Consider the following 16,646-nt stretch of genomic DNA (forward strand, 5'->3'; position numbering starts at 1 on the left):
GTGCCAGAAGATCATTTCCGTAGTAATATTTAATACCTGGTGGTAAAGCTAAAATATATATATATATGCGTATAATAAAAAAGAAAGTTAGAAATAAATATATATTTCAACAATTACATAAATATAAAAAAATATATTTTTATATATATAAATGCTATTTATTCTGGTAACGAAGGTAGCAGAAAACGAGCTTTCAGTAAATTAACTGAACCTACAGCTCGGTGTATAAAAACTCAAACATAGATATACGTTAATACAACTTACTGTTAATGTATTTTCCGTATCTTCCATATCTGGATTGGTACCAAACTTAAGTTGAAGTGCAAGTTGAGTTTCTTTTTCAAGTTTCCGTATATCATCAATGGTTAGTCCGTACCACTCATCTTGCCAACACCACGCTTGCTTGTGAGCTCGTAGCATCACTTTCCGTAAGCCTAAGTAGAAAGTTGTGTCGCAAGTTATTGAAAACTGGTCTACATCAATTATCATTTAAGCGAAAATAAAATGAATGAAAGTAAATATAAAATGATCAGAACTTTTGGTAAAATATATATATACATATATACTCATTTTTTTACAATATTGTTAGGTAATTCTAATTCTATACTAATATTATATTATACCTGTGTCATGAATAAATTTCTCTATTTTTGATTGCATTCCCCAGTATTTGAACTCCACCTAAAATAAAAGGGTAAAAAATTGAACTGTTATGTTTATTTATAAATATTTAATATTATATATATATATACTAATTTTTTTGTTAAAAAAAGAAAAAAATAGTTTTGCTTCTTTGGTTTGGATTATGTACCAAAAATTTTGATTTATTTATTAAACAAACTGAGATTGAAACTTTACAAAATATTGTCAATTAAGTTAAGCGTTTTTACATAGGCGCTAAGTCCCTACTTAGTTACAACATGTTTAAGCACCTATATTATAATTACCACCAAAGTTACCTAAGTCATAAAAGTGTTTACGGAACATAATATATTGAAGCTCTGCAAATACATATACATTACAAGTTTTAATACAACTATGAAAATGGTCTGTTGCAAAAAATGATAATGCAATTTGGTAAAATGTGAGCCAACACAAAATTTTGTACTGTGGGGTAAGATGAGATACTTTTAGCCCATAATATCTAAACACCCTGATTGTGTTTAAAACAATTAACAACGGTCTATGAGAGTCATAAGAATACGGTTTTATAATTCCTTGAATGTTCTTTGTTTACTACCAAATAGGACCAAAAAGTAAAATAAAAGTTGACCTCCACTTTACATTTAATTTTTTTGATTTACGTTTAAAACAAATTTACTTTTAATTTCTTTTTAGAAAAAGTAGTAAACTTTTCACAGTAGTATAAACAGTTTTTTTTTACTCTATTCTTTTTGAATCTACCTTCACCTACCTTGCATTGCTTATATGCACACATGAAATTTCCTCGTTTTTCAGGCGGGCACTTCTTAGCATTCGTTAGCCAATCATCAGACAAGGGACCTCTTCCTGTTGCTTTGGAAACATAGTGACGGGGGTCTTCCTCTTTCTTGTAATCACTGGATTGTTCATTCACTATGTCTATTTCATCTGAAAACAAATACAAATATTAAAATATATTTCTTGCAAAACTTTTTTTGTAGAATATAAAATACAACCATTATTTATAGAAACATAAGTGTGACTTTTTTAAAACACTTTTTGGCAAAATATAAAATATGCACCATCATTTATAAACAACTATAGTTTTTTAAACAAGGATAAAAACCTAGGTTTACATTTAAAACAGTGTTCATTGTTCAATTTGCTGTTAGGTGCCTATCTATGCAAAGAGCAGAGCTAGAATATACAGCACATTAATCAATGGTTCTTCTCTTCACATTAATCAATGAGGTTCCCTATGCTTTAAAACTATGTATTAGTGAAACTGTAACAATATCACTCTAGATTTTGTAAAAATTGAAAAAGACGTTCGCCTATGTAATAAAAACTGATAATTAAGTAAGTTAAGTAATATAATATAACCCACCCACACTTCTACTTCTTAAACCACTATTTGGAAGATCAAACACATTTTCCTGCTCTCCTGTATCATCAAAATAACGAGTTTCAATATCGATTGAGAATTTCTCAATGAACGGGCAAGTGTAACGTGTCCTTGTGTATGGATAAGCATTCCAAGCTTCTTCTTCTACTATCAATGCATCCTTAGGTAATATAGCAACAAGCCAGCCTGAGAATGTAAAACAATGATTAGGACTTATTCATGTATGAATGAAATATGAACGAATGTAACTTATTATCCTTGGAGGCGAGTAATTAGAGTCGATTTTACACGAGTGTTCTATTTCAAACTGTCTTTTGCGTCATGGCTGTTTAAGAGTTACCATGTATGTAACTTTGTAAGTAAAGGCCGTTAAGTGTCTTGCTAAAGGACACACACAGCCGCATGCAATGGTAGCAAGAAGTAACAACAGCAATCCTTGTACTCATTACCTCTCAGCTCTGGGCTAAAGCCAGACGCGCTAGCCGCTAACCACTCTGCCATGGCGCCATAATTACTCCACAGTTAAAATGTGTGGTTGATGTATATATAAACAAATGCAGCTACATTATGTCCCTTCTGGCAGGGTTAGCCAAATATACAATGCCCTAACCACACATTCAATTAATTGCCCCATTAGTACTCATATGCGCCACATGTAAACCACAGCGAATGCAATTAAATCTATTTATAGCATTGTGTTTAAATTAAGGCACAGAGAGATCCACCGCACACAAATACAGGAAATTGGAATGATTCAAGCAAATTTATTAAAACTGAGCAATTGGATCATGACCGGAAAACCCTGGTATTTAACAAATGTCAAACCGATTACCTGGAATCGTTGCAATATTTCAAAAATAAAATAGCCCAATTTGTTCCACTGTTATTGCTACTAGGAATCACATGCTTTAAAAAATCATATTGGGAAAAATTTGTAGGTTTAAAAAATCTATTTATTTTTTTTATATATACATTAGGGTAGAGGAGTATGGGACATCTATTCATTCTATTTTCTGATACCACTTGGTAGTACACATTCCAAGAATTATAAAACTGTATCCTCAAGACTCCCATAGACCGTTGTTAATTGTTTAAAACACGATCAGGATATTTGGATATTATGTACTAAAGGCGTCCCTCCTTCAGCCACCCTACTATATGCATATTATTTTCAATTTTGTGAAAGAAGAATAAAATTAACAGATCATAATAAAAATATTGACGTCAATCAATATTCAGTGTCATAAAACCATCATTTTATTAATACCTGGTTACCTGGTATGTGTTTGCTTATGTGATAGATCTTCTGTGTATATTGACCGTCCCCACCAGGGCCATTACTGTAAGGTTTATTTTGAATAATTTCAACCCCGCTTTCAGTGCCTTGACTTTCTTCTCGACTTTTTTTCTAAAATAACAAACATATATAATATATATATATATATGAAAGTATACAGTAGGCCCACTCATTTAAACATATGGTTATATAGCTTAAAGGTTATAAAAGATGTTTTAAAAATCAAAAATTTTTTAGATTTTTTTTTTATTTTTCGCAAATTTAACCTGAATATTTACTAACAAAATGGGAAATAAAGCTTTTCATATATTATACAACTAATTTATTTATATATATATGAATATATATATATTATAATTTTTTAACCAATACCATAGGCCAATCTATCTATTGCAAAAAAAATACTTTATTTTTTGTGCAAAAATAAAGTACTTTTTTATGTGAAAAGTAGGTATATATATAATCTATATATCTTACTTGTATCATATAAAGTTGAGCAATCCTATACTCCTGTACACTGAGTGGCATCGGAATCTTATATTCCTTAATCAACATGATTATATTTTTAGTTCCAATGCCAATACACAAAGTTATCAAGAAAATTTCATTTCATACTATATTTGTCTAGGTTTGGTGGCACAAGAATTTTGTTGTACTACTGCTGAACAATTGCAAAATCCGACAGAATCTGCTGCAATTAAGGAAAAAATCATAAAATGAAGGAAATCTACTTAATACACATCATTAATTATTCTGTGTAGACATATTTTGATTTTAAATGACATTTCAGGAGCTGTTTTGATCCATTTACAGCCAATCTATTCTTATTACATTAATTTCTCGAGGGAATGACATGCCTTAATGTGTGACATAAATGTTAAGCTTTTAATAGCTGCCATTTAGTGAAGACTTCCAAGAAATACAGCGGTTTAAATCAAGCGCGAAATTTATAATTACCAGAAACGAACTTAAATTATCGGAAATAATTCAATGCGTAACACTTTACATTCTAAAATGACTGCGTACACCTAAAAGTGGTAATGCATATTGAACATATTGTATTTGTATATGATTCAAACATATGAATAAACTAAACCAAATACCCTACACATAACAAGCAGGAAACAACTGGCAAACATGATTAACATCTCCACACAACGTCACTAAACACTATGAGTAAATATGTCAGTGTTGTGTTGTCTACTTATCTCGTTTCCCTTTTCTCCTTGTAAAGACTTTCAAAACATTAGCTCAACGTCGCCCTTGCGCGGCGTAAAATCTTAATAACCACCAACGCTAGGATGGTTTTATCACCCCCACACATAAAACGGGATACTATACTAGTTGAGATATATCGTTTATGCATTTCTGGTAGAACACTGCGACATAAAAGCGTTGCTTAAACACATCGTAAGCTGAACTAAATGAAACATATAACCTGGAAAATAGATGTGAGACACTACAAGACAAAACTTAAAAACAACGTCGTACATTACCGTAATATAACATGAAACAAACTCGTTATAACATGAAACAAATTCTTTAGTAGTGTATTTGTAACCAAATATATTGTTTGCACCATTAAAGCAAATCGTGTGAGTAAAATTTATTTTTAGCGACCATGTCTGTAATATTCTTACACATACAACTTTTACAATCAAGAAGTTCAAGTTCGTGGCAAACTAGTTTGCGCTGTAACTACGACGCCGCCCGACGTCTCTGTAGAGCTGCCAACCTCGGTTCTTAACACACAGCTGATTTTCCTCAGCCATGCCTTGCGAACATCACTACCAATTACGCAATATATCAGCATCAGAAAGACACCTTGGAGTCCATTCAAAACGACGTTCAAATACATAAACGCAACAGAAGCTTCATAAGAATCAATGCCTGAAAAAAACACAACGGGTTACTTTCTACCATAAATGAGTTAATTAGGAACTCTTTGCAACACTTTGTCATAAGGAATGCAAACTTTCCACAAAATTGTTTGAAACTTCCATTCAAGATTGCCTTCGATTTGACAAGCTGTAGGCCTATATTTTATATGCTACCAGCAGAAAGTGTGGATATAAATGAACAAGCTTGGAAATTTGAGATGGGGATGTGATTTTTTTAAAAAAACTTGCATATCCAATTTCAAATTAACCATATATACTGTTGGACAGGATGGATACCGTTAGCACATAATATACCATGATTTCTAAGCCCCTTTTTAAAGATTGGCATCGCTTTTTAGAGTCATGAGGATACGGTTCTATAATAAATATTCTTCGTTTAATACTAAATGGGGCGACAATCGAAAACGAAAACATGAGCCATCTTACTCCTAGCTGCTATTTACCTGTTAAAAAGCCTAGAATCCACGGCAGCCCAAGAACGGGGAATAAAAAGATGAATCCTTTTAATGCCGCTTTAACATGGGTCATATCTATCCTGGTAAGCTTTGCTGGATCTGTCGGGTTTACCTTACCTGGCATCGGGAGAAACTTTAAAGATTCCTTGCTTTTCTCGTGGATGAAAAGTAGAACCTATTAAATAGTGGAGAAAATTGTCAGAGGATATTTTAAAGTTGCAACACTGCTGGAAATACACAACCAGTAGGCAATAACAGCATCTAATTGCGTAGAAATGGTATAAAGTGTCCTGTTTCTTCTGCTACCAGCACACATAATGTAAATAATCCGCTAGTGGCTCATATATATATAAGGTATATACATAGAATAAGTTGGAGTACGATGCTTTATGTTTTCATTCTCATTTATTGTCCTTATTTATATATCGATCTTACCCCACAGTACTGTACATGCGATATAGAAACCGCAACATATGTTCAAATTTACTGGCATTACCTTGACTGCAACGGCAAGATTAACTACGCAGATAAGAGCAAGTGGTATGACAGCTGCTCCCAGCAACACCCCTCCTTTATTTGTCAACCAACATCGATCGAACTCGTTTGCATCAAATCCTCGAATCTAGGACGGAGTTAATATGCCGTAATTTACATGTATATTATATTTATATATAGTAGGGTGGAGGAAGACGGGACACTTTTAGCACATAATATCCAAACATCCTGTTCTTGTTTTAAACAAATAACAACGGTATTTGGGCGTCGTGAGGATACGATTTTATAATTCTTGTTCTTTGTTTACTACCAAATGCGACAGGAAAGTATAAAAAGATGTTCTACGCTACACTCCCTACTTTTTTTCTATATAGGTGTAAGTGGGAATAAGACGGTCCATGTTTTTATTCAATCATCGTTATATTTGGTAGTAAAATAATACTTTCATAATAAGATAACTTTATCCTGCTGCTAACTTACTTGAGCTTCCGTTTTCTTCACGTAGTTTCCGGTCGACATCCCGATTGCAAAAGTAACCATGGCAACCATAAAAGGGGCTCCCCATCCAAGAAAAACACGAAATATGTAAAGTTTCTTTCTGCTTACAGAATCGAAGTAAAGAGCTTTATGAGATGTCATCATCGCTAATGTGAAAGCTTCCAGAGACATCCAAGCACCTGTACCGAGCATTCAGTTAAAAACCTGCCATTGTTCAGTTCAGACTTCACGGATTCGAGGATCGCTTATGTTGTCTAAATTGTCAGCCATGCATAAAACGCCGAAAAATATTACACGCAAAGTTATATAGGCGGTAACTTTAAGCGTACTCAAGGTGTGTGAAACAGACAGCCGTGTTATAAAGGCGGTCGTTGCCCTGTCACTCTGGGATGAACAGATTACATCTATTATAGCTATACACTTACCAGAGGACAGCAAGAAAAAGTGCAAGGCAAACGTCAAAGCTGTGCACGAAACGGTGTGAAGATATGCGAGTTCGTGAATGATGTTTAAGAGATGAAGAAGCAGCAAGGAAGCTGTGAGGTTTATTTGCACAACGGTACGTTCAGAGCGGAGCTGTTTCCGAACTTGAACCAACACAACCAGTGTAAAGATAAGGCAGACGACGGATAATGATTCCGTAACGTATGATATCACCTGTACATGGTAAGGCGTTGAGTTGATCGACAGATCAGTCAAGAACTAAATCGAGATAAACATAAACATACATACTGATAGTATTGTAAGGTAAGATGGTTACAGTTAGCACATAATATCCCATATTTCATAATCGCGTTTTCAACAAATAAGAACCCTCTTTTAGAGTCTTGATGTTACTGTTATATATTTTTTTGGTTTACTGCCAAATATGGGACAATACAAGAGAATAAAGAGATTGACCATCTTACCCTAACCTACTAGGCCTATACTATTTTTCCAACATAACATTTCACGAACCTTAACCGCTAGAGGTGGTTGAAATGTTGTGACTGAAAGCAGAACTGCAAATATTGTTGTGTGGTTGCAAAAACACGTGACATCTTCGTCATCTGACGTCATCAGCCTACATCCGGTCGAGGAAAACTGCTGCCGGATGACGTCATAGTATTCGCAGCTATACGTTATAGAGGAGACTCTCCGTTTTCCAATTTCATGGCCAGATGTAAATCCTTTCGTTTTCATGAGGTACGTCAGCGAAGACCTCAGTTTTTTCCTTGTAGCTTTATCATACACAGACGCGGATAACTGGCTACCGGTGTGATCGACAAACTTTTGGGTTTGGAACAATTCGGTGCCTTTTTCTTCATATTTCGGTTCAAGTTTTTCAAGAATCACATTTGGCAATCTAAATTGTGTTGCTACCAATATAGAAGTCGAGTTCTTTCCAAGTTGACCGTTTTCGACCACAATGTTTGGAATAGCTACCTTGGAGAAACCAAGCAGACAATCTTCGTGGGAAGTAGAGTTTCTAAAACAACTTTTTGAGGAAGAGTTTGAAACAGTTACCCCAATTTCTACTTCCCCATATATAGCAGAGGCAGATTCATTTGTAATGGAAAACGCAAATTCAGCAGCAGCGCTTTCTAACTCTTCCAAGCTTTTAGTGATGTTCTGAACACTGACGAAATCTTCAGACTGAAATTCCTTCGCCATTTGCTGCAAGATGATGTAAATCTTCACTGACGTAGTATTCAGCTTTTCTTTATCGGGGCTGGGAGTTTCGTCTTTAAACAAATACATAATATTCGTCTACATTATAGATTTTCTGGCAATGATTTGTTTTGTGATCAAGACTATAACGTTTTGTCTGCCAAATTTCTGTATGTGTCTTTGGACAAGACAAAATAAAACCTAATTATGCCCAGCTGTATATTACAGACGAAACGTTGGTCCTGTTTAGCCGCATGAAAGATGAAATCTTAATACAAACAATTGCCAGAAGATCTCTTTCAGTAATATACACCTGGCGAGGCGACAACCGCATATAAAAATGTTTAATTATCTTAAAAATAATCCAAGCTATTAGCCTACAGATTAAAGGATATTTTTTAAACGGCTTCTATATTTGGATATTATTACCCACAAAGGTACATACGTGGTAACTTGTTTGGGCGTCATAATAAATAAGTACCATAATTCATCTAAAAATAAACGACGCAGATAAAAGCGATGTAAACTACGTTTATTTGTTGTCATTTACCTTTTGATGTAGTGGTATAGGTGTATGTTGTAGGTGATGATGTCAAGATATCTACCATACCACTGGTTGGTGTTGTAAAGGCAGCCGTTGTTGTCTTTCCAAGTGTTGTATCTGTAAATGCAGCGTATATTTGAACGAATAAATGCTTTATTCTCGCAAGGAGGGGCACCGGCGGTCGCTAAAAAACGGTTGTTCTGTTTCACACCTCAGCACTTGCACGCTTACGAGTACCTATATACTAATACATATATAAATATGTAAAGAGTAGCAGTGTCGAACTTTGCACTTATAACTCATGGGCGAGAGACGGGAGCGCTAGCCACGGCACCGAACAAGTTCGGACTAGCCTATTCCTATATCTGTTTCAGTGATATCAAAATTATTCTTCAGTACCAGGGCTTTTATCGCACAAAGAAAAGCACCATTTCTAAGTCCCTTTATACTATAGGTTATCAAGTGTGTTTCAAATGTTTCTCAAAATAAGGTAGAACAACAAACCTGTTGGAACAGTCGTTGCATTACGTTGTGATCTGCAGATGGGTGGGTTTATATTCGCAGCCACACCAGAACAACCTGCAGACATTAAAACAAGCTGCGATTTACACTTGCAAAAAAAAACACATTAAAACACGCATTTTGAGATAAAACAAATCAAAAACGTTATTGTTTAGTATAGATAAACGGATTTAATTAATAAGGTATTTTAAAACCGATTGCAAAACTAAAATATGATAAATATTTGTAAAATATTTGCCATTACATCACTAAAGGGTTATTTAGTTCCATTCAAGTTTTACACCTAAATGTTACAAAACTTACATTTCTGCGACCCACGAAAATGTAAACTGTAGTTGTCCGTAACGGGCACTGATGTTCCATCTGCAACATTAGTACATCAGTTATGTATTCGTATAAAACATAAAGGCTACTTCGTGTTACATTAGACACTGTTAGGTAAGATGAGATACTGTTGGCACATAAATTCCAATACAAGTTATTTTTTTATAAATCATAAGTTTATAGAATTAAATCATAATGTTAGTTTGTATCTAATTTTAAATTTACTATACTTTACAAGATGGACTAACTCTGTGGTTGAAGTTTGACAACGAAATATCCTTGCGAATGATCGAACCAAGCCGTAATACAGTTCGTTGTGTAGAAACATGTGCTTGGTGATACTAGAGATACAAAGCAAAACATTCGGCATGAAACAGCATTCGTTCGATCAAAACGAGGTTTTCAAAAAAGATAATTAAGGTGTCAAATTATTACTTTTTGTACTGTACAAACCATGTCCGTGATATTGCCATTTCGACACGATTGGTGCTTATAGGACAGTAATCATGTGATAATGCACATCGCAAATAGTACAAGTAGGCATGCTGTTACAAGAAAAAAAATAAAACTCCATAGTTAACAAGACAAACGATGCGGTCCTATGCAAAAACTAATTATGTTTCTTATCTTACATTTGGTATATACATTTTAGTCTCAACCATTTCTTAGTTTTAATAATTATACGAAGTGATAAATTTTGCATGCGGACCATAAGTAGGGGCTGCTTACTTGTTGGGAGATGGATCTTATCGGAATCCCCTAAGAAAATTACATTGTTAAATCTCGTTTGTGTTTATGGCTTACTATACACTCATGTGTGCTAGTATAAACAAACAACACTATTTTGGTACATTTGAGATTTTTACAAACAACATTCTTTAGTCAAAATATGCAAGATATAGTAGGGTGGGGGAAGATGGGACACCTTTTCGTTCCATTTTCTCGTCCCATTTGGTAGTAAACAAAAAACATTCATAAAAATAAACATTATGCAGTATGCGTTGTAATTTGTATTTTTCATATAGTTAGGTTTATTGATTCTGCAAATCCACATAACTTACATATCCCAATGGTAGTACATGTCAGGAGTGTATCATTGTATTCTCCCAAGCCTGTAAAGCAGAATTTAACAAAAAGAAACAAAGTAATTTGAACATATATACCCCAGTCATTTAGTAAGTTCGGCTAATTAAGGAACGTTAATGTGTATAAGAGTGGGGAAACATGGGCTCTTTTCAATCCATTTTCTCGTCCCACTTCGTATTAAACTAAAAACATTCTAAGAATTATAAAACCGTATTCTTACGGCCTCCTATAGACCATTTTAAAATGTTTAAAACACAATTAGGGCATTTACATATTAATTTCTGCATTAAAATGAGTCCCGTCTTCCCCCATCCTTGTATATATTTTACAGATATTACAAAAAATCGTAACGAAAAACCCGGTCGAAACTAATGCTTTAGGAAAATCCCGATTAAATATTTTATAAGCCCTAGTTTCTGACAAAAACTTTAACATATAAACATCCATACGCCAGGCACGTACGCGTTAACTTTGTTAAATATATCCTGTAATAAGTGAGTGCTTGACCTATATAGGCTATGAATGTGAACAACAAACTTACAGCAATCCAGATCTTTACTTGTATCTGTACCCCAGCATCGCAACACGGTGCAACCTGCAATGAATAACATTGTGGTTAATAACAATACAGTCAAACTAGCTTAATCGGGTCAGTTTGGCTTGGTTCAATTAACGGGGTTGGCTGATTTTAATGTACTTGTATGAGTAAACAAATAATCAAACTATTACCTTGACAACTAACACGTAGAACGACAATTATTAAAAATACAAATCTCATCCTCGCAGGTTTGTATCTTTATCACCGACCTATGCCTGTTTAAAATGTACCTAAAACGTATTTAAGATATCTTATTTTAACCCTCGAAACACCCGTGTTAAATCTATTCTGGTTTTACTATTTGAGTTTTTATTTACAGAATATATTCACTTAAAATACTCATGAAATGTAATCACAAGTATAAAGGTAATTGTTAAAAATACGATAACAAATATGGGAGTTTAGGTGCTAACGGTATCCCATTTTTCCCCACAGTACTATAAACTGCTCCAACTGGTAAACAAATTATTTTTATTCCATTTAAGTTCTACGCTAGCAGCCACCGCATAGAATCGCTGGAGCAATTTATTGCGACTGCGCTTCCTCGCATACATATACTTAAAGCTAGGAAATGACACAGCTATTGTTGCTTATCCCAATAATGAGATCGTTCATACAATATTCATGGTACAGCCGCGTAATTATGATAATGAAATCGTCGTATTTGGTGTTAGTGGTCGTATTATTCTACAGCCGTGTTCTTTAAATTGTATTGTTAACTTGAGTTTAGTTTTATTGTTGTCATATTATTTCATGAAACCACAATTAATCGACATATATTAGGAACGGCCACCCTGTAGGTATAAATTGCGACTATAGTTTTCCAAAATACCCCAAATACACTTTTTTGAATGTTTGAGACCAGCATGGTCTTGTGCAAATAAAAAAGTTAGACTTGACAAAAACTGCTGGCAAATCATAAAACAAAATCTGCCAAACAACGACAAACAAATATAAAACACGCGCGAGTACTAATAATTATCTACAGTTTACACGACTTTAGACTGGTTCGGTCAATTCAACTGCAAAGCTGCATTGTACCTGCATGCATCAAGTCATTTTAAACGGATAGTAGCCTATAACCTAACGCAAATAAGATCAAAGCTAAGACTGTACGAATAATGGTTACGTTGGTAATCTCCGCGCGTGGCGGCAAAAGTCGTTACCACAAGGTTGTTCGGTTTCATACACCTCGAGCCTGATTTCTAAAATACGTCACACGACGTATTTTAGATGAGAAGCGGATGGTTTAAAAAATGTACAGTGGTTGGTTTAAAATTCAAGCGACGAAAATATGCAGTTGGTGACTGGTGCGTCTCCGAATTCTAGCAGCGAAATATACAACATCGCAACTGTCGCATGCAGCGGAATCGGTTGCCAAGACGACGTTGGCCTATGCTTGCTTACGCGTGGTACATAGTAGATTGCGGGAAGATGGGACACCTTTCCATGAGCAGTAAAATAGTGACTCAAGTTTTGCAAATACGGGTTTATAAAATGGTTTATTGTATAGAATGCACACGTAATAATTAAAACATAAAATATTAGATAAAATACTCCGACTCTTCCACGGCACGAGACTGGCCATTGCGATAAAGTTACGCTGGGTTCTAGAAAGTATTTTCATCCGTTTTCTTCAGTCAATATCTGGTTTTTCACTCTTTGAGCTTTTCTTAGCTTTCGAAGAACCATTTCCTCAAAATCGTCACTTGTTCCGAAATTACTACTGCTAGACGGCGCCGCAGAGGTACTAGTGGAAGCTGACTGTGACGAAAAAACGTTTTTAATTTATTGCATTCCAGCCATATGCAGTCCCACTGCCACAACAAATTTAAGTTGGATTAAATCAGTAACCCAGTAGTTTCTTCCAGGCATTACAATGACAGACACGGAATAGCTATGCCACGATAAGGTGAAACTAATTATAGGGACGTTTATATAAAACATTAACATTAATTTACATTGAACCGGACATAGGGTGAAACGCTACTACTTTTGTCTATTATGAAAACCGTAACCTGCATAATAGTATGTTATGCTTAGTTTTATACAGCTAGGTAACAAAAAAAACATAGATTAAAAAAGGTTCTTCGCGTATTCGGTTTAAAAATTGATTCAATTCGCGCGTTCTTTATCTATAAAAATCAAACAAAAATCCACCAGTGATTAAAGCACACCTGCCGATCGTTAAATTACACCGCATTTATCCTCATATGAAATAAATTGATGTCAAATGTATCTGGCTGAAAGTTTTCCGTAAAAGTCAGACATCTGTTTATTATCCCTGGTTTCCGCGTCTGCTGTACGTTCGACCGCATTAGATGCAGTAAATAAATAAGTGATGGTTAAACTTGGCACAAGTTCACTTAACGTCCATGTCTTTGCTTAACCACATTGGGCTCATGTCCAATCGAGATTAAAATAAATTTAAATCAACGACAATTCGTAACACAATACAGAATTTCAACTTCTTGTACGGTAAGTAAACGAGTTACAACTTGAGAATCATGTTACTCAAAACAGTGGACACACCTAACGGTTTAACACATCTTGTACCTGGGAAGAATAAAACAGGGAAACATGCATTTTGCTTTACCCTGAATGCACTTTAATCTATACATAGCACACGTTAAAGCGTACGCGTGGCTGCCAAAACATGTAATCAGGTCGTTAAAATCAAAATTCATAGAAATGATTTCTATGGACTTTAGTTAAAATAAGGCTATGCGCGCGTGACAAGGTACATGATGTACATTTAATCTGTCTTATATAGCGCTACCCTAGGCTTGGGTTACAAAATCATAACTTATGATAACCTTTAGCGACTTGCAGAGTACGGATTATATCTAAAATATGGTATGGGTGTTTTCTTAATGCATCAAACAAATGTAAATGGAATATGACACGAGCGAAAAGTACATCGCCAAATAACTAATTTTCGGACTGTGAAAATGATCGTTAAATATCAAAACGCAGTTAAGATTCAACATTAGATAATGCTACTAGAAAAATATTGCCAACATTCTTTTTTATAAGGCGATATCCAAGGTCGAAGATTTAATGTACCAGCTGTGGTATTTCCATTACTCAATATTCGGATTAAAAGTATTGTTTATTGACTGTGCGGTTTTGATTTATTATTATTCGGGTTACGGGTTAAGATTTCGGGTTAAGGGTCAAGTAGTATGCGGATTAAATGATATTGTAACCGAATTAATCCCTTTATTTAATACAATGTGTAATTCGCGATATATACCTCCATATACATATATTATAGTACAGTATTTCATTTAATATTTTTACCGAGATTTGTGTTTTGGCGAATTTAGTTCTGACTGTCGAGAATGCAACTGAAAAATGCATTGTTTCGACACAATGTCATTGGTTTCGCTTGACTGCGTATCGAGTTCAAGTTGTTGTTTTGATTTGAATGAAGACATTTGAATACGCACCTACTCCAATGTGACGTAAAAATAGCGCGGAAGCCGAAATAGCGTGTGGATTATGACGTAAAATGATTGACAGGGGCGAATTAATTCATACAGCGAAAACAGAATAAAAACCGCAACACAGAAAACATAAATATTTAAAGCAATTTTGGTTGTTTTAGTGCAATGGTAATGAACACCTAACCTTTCGGGCCACAATATAATACAATTTGAATATATAAAGTAATTCGTATAGTACATCTTTACATAAGAATGGAATTCTTGAAAATAATAACAAAGTAGACTATGTTGTGGCATCATTCTATTATCCTATGATAAAAACAATGCTATACAATAATAAAACTGCTGTGGCCACAAACACGGTACAAAACAAATAAGTTTCGGTTACTAGAATGACTTGAGAACAATAGAAGCAACATATGTGTTTATGACCACCTAGGAACAATAGCCAGGCTTGTTTTTAAATAAAGCAGGCAATCTCACACACAAAGATCAACATAACTCATAATATCTAGTTTGTATATCCCAATTTGTTACTGGGAGTGACTTGTACAAAGTTAACCCAAAAGTTACGTCATATTTTCAATGACATTCTGTACAATAACACTGTTTACAGTAATCCGCATCATTTTCAATAGGATTTCTTAATCTTACAATAATTAATACGTCATGTATAGGTTTTAGATCGTAATAGGTAATATAGTAGGGTGGGGTAAGATGGGCCACAGTTTTATTCTGTTTTCTTTTATATTTTGTGGTAAACCACGAAGAACATTCAAAGAATGATAAAATCGTATCCTGGCGACTCTCATAGATCGTTGTTAATTATTGAACAGACAATCAGGATTTGAATATTATGTGCTAAAAATGTCCCGTTTTTCCCACCCTAGTATACCGAAAAAGCAAGACACATTTATACAGGTCAATTAAACAAGACATCGTCTTAACAAACATATCACGAGTTCAGCAATCGAAGTGAAAACACCTATAGTGTAAATCGCTCTAGCGGAAAGTACTGAAATTCAATTCTGGAATCCGACAGGACATGCGTCACTGTTACGTCATAAACAAGCCATTCATTGGAAACGAGACCGCGTCGAAATACAATGGCAGTGACCCGAGATTAGATTCAGACAGCGAGATATTTTAATCTAACTTAGGCTCGAAATATAAAGCTCCCTCGTAATTCGTGTTTCGTACACCTATTTAGGCGCAGCGGTTCGTAAAATTATTTTAACGGCGTCTGGTATTTCGTACACATATGATTACATTTCCAGGATTACTTTATACCATCTTATAGCATTTTCCCGAATGGCCAAATTAAGTCAAACACTTTAAAATCTAAGCTAAAAAATGCCGTTGTAATTTTATTAAGTGGGTAGCAGTTCGAGTATCGTATAGTAGGGTGGGGAAGGTAAGACACCTTTTTATTCTATTTTTCGTCCCATTTAGTAGTAAACAAAGAATATCAAAAAATTATAAAACCGTACCCTCGCAACTCCCATAGACCGTTGTTAATTGTTTAAAACACGATCAGGATACTTGGATATTATTTTTAAAAAGTGTCCCATCTACCCCCACCCTACCACATAAAACTAGTTAAAAATAAAAATATCAATAATGTGAAAAACTTTTTTCAAACACAAATAACTTAAAATACGGAAGCTTGGAATATTCCTATTTTCGCAAAGTGTAACAGCTTTTAAAACCAGAGACCTTGAAATGTAGACACAACTAAGACCTGCCCGATGAACAACAAAAAGACGGGCATGTCTCGACG

The 16,646-nt window shown here is 34.6% G+C and overlaps 3 protein-coding genes across 7 annotated transcripts in view; all 3 read right to left on the reverse strand.

The window, feature by feature from the left end:
- The window catches only part of LOC149737650 (protein retinal degeneration B-like), a 24,895-nt gene extending 20,934 nt beyond the window's left edge, over positions 1-3,961 (reverse strand). For all 3 annotated transcript variants that reach the window (XM_089873543.1, XM_089873542.1, XM_089873541.1), the window contains exons 1-6: positions 3,822-3,961; positions 3,323-3,455; positions 2,030-2,233; positions 1,415-1,590; positions 624-681; positions 265-434 (exon numbers count right to left, since the gene is read on the reverse strand). In XM_089873543.1, coding sequence (XP_089729669.1) covers positions 265-434; positions 624-681; positions 1,415-1,590; positions 2,030-2,233; positions 3,323-3,455; positions 3,822-3,899 — 819 coding nt within the window. In that variant the 5' untranslated portion in view covers positions 3,900-3,961. The remainder of the gene's footprint in view (positions 1-264; positions 435-623; positions 682-1,414; positions 1,591-2,029; positions 2,234-3,322; positions 3,456-3,821) is intronic.
- Positions 3,822-12,739, reverse strand: LOC149737651 (adhesion G protein-coupled receptor L3-like). 2 transcript variants are annotated; one of them, XM_089873547.1, is made up of 14 exons: positions 11,549-12,739; positions 11,361-11,414; positions 10,795-10,845; positions 10,463-10,492; positions 9,982-10,074; positions 9,713-9,772; positions 9,392-9,466; positions 8,894-9,004; positions 7,651-8,417; positions 7,119-7,350; positions 6,676-6,872; positions 6,197-6,322; positions 5,689-5,875; positions 3,822-5,234 (listed from the first exon to the last, which is right to left on the reverse strand). In XM_089873547.1, exons 1-14 carry the CDS (start codon positions 11,595-11,597, stop codon positions 5,011-5,013), a joined length of 2,256 nt encoding a protein of 751 aa, XP_089729673.1. In that variant the 5' UTR covers positions 11,598-12,739; the 3' UTR covers positions 3,822-5,010. The 2 variants fall into 2 exon arrangements, 1 of the variants encoding a protein (XP_089729673.1); XR_016384517.1 differs by having other exon boundaries at positions 5,097-5,234; positions 6,136-6,322.
- Positions 12,740-12,891: 152 nt separating this feature from the next.
- The window catches only part of LOC149737652 (dnaJ homolog subfamily C member 17-like), a 33,898-nt gene continuing 30,143 nt past the window's right edge, over positions 12,892-16,646 (reverse strand). For both annotated transcript variants that reach the window (XM_089873567.1, XM_089873565.1), the window contains one exon: positions 12,892-13,181. Coding sequence is in view for 1 of the 2 variants with exons in the window: in XM_089873565.1 (XP_089729691.1) it covers positions 13,041-13,181 (141 nt within the window). In the remaining variant the exon portion in view is untranslated. The remainder of the gene's footprint in view (positions 13,182-16,646) is intronic.

The sequence above is a fragment of the Ciona robusta genome, chromosome 3 (genome assembly GCF_009617815.1).
Source record: "Ciona robusta chromosome 3, ASM961781v2".
In the NCBI taxonomy this organism is placed as follows: Eukaryota; Metazoa; Chordata; class Ascidiacea; order Phlebobranchia; family Cionidae; genus Ciona; species Ciona robusta.

Bases quoted from the DNA above. Each gene is read 5' to 3' on its own strand.
- LOC149737651 (XM_089873547.1), bottom strand. From the start codon at position 11,597: ATGAGATTTGTATTTTTAATAATTGTCGTTCTACGTGTTAGTTGTCAA. The intron at 5,876-6,196 runs GTAATGCCAGTA...ACTATTTAATAG, and splicing joins ATCTTGCCGTTGCAGTCAAG to GTTCTACTTTTCATCCACGA. The intron at 5,235-5,688 runs GTAAATAGCAGC...TGTTTTTTTCAG, and splicing joins GATTCTAGGCTTTTTAACAG to GCATTGATTCTTATGAAGCT.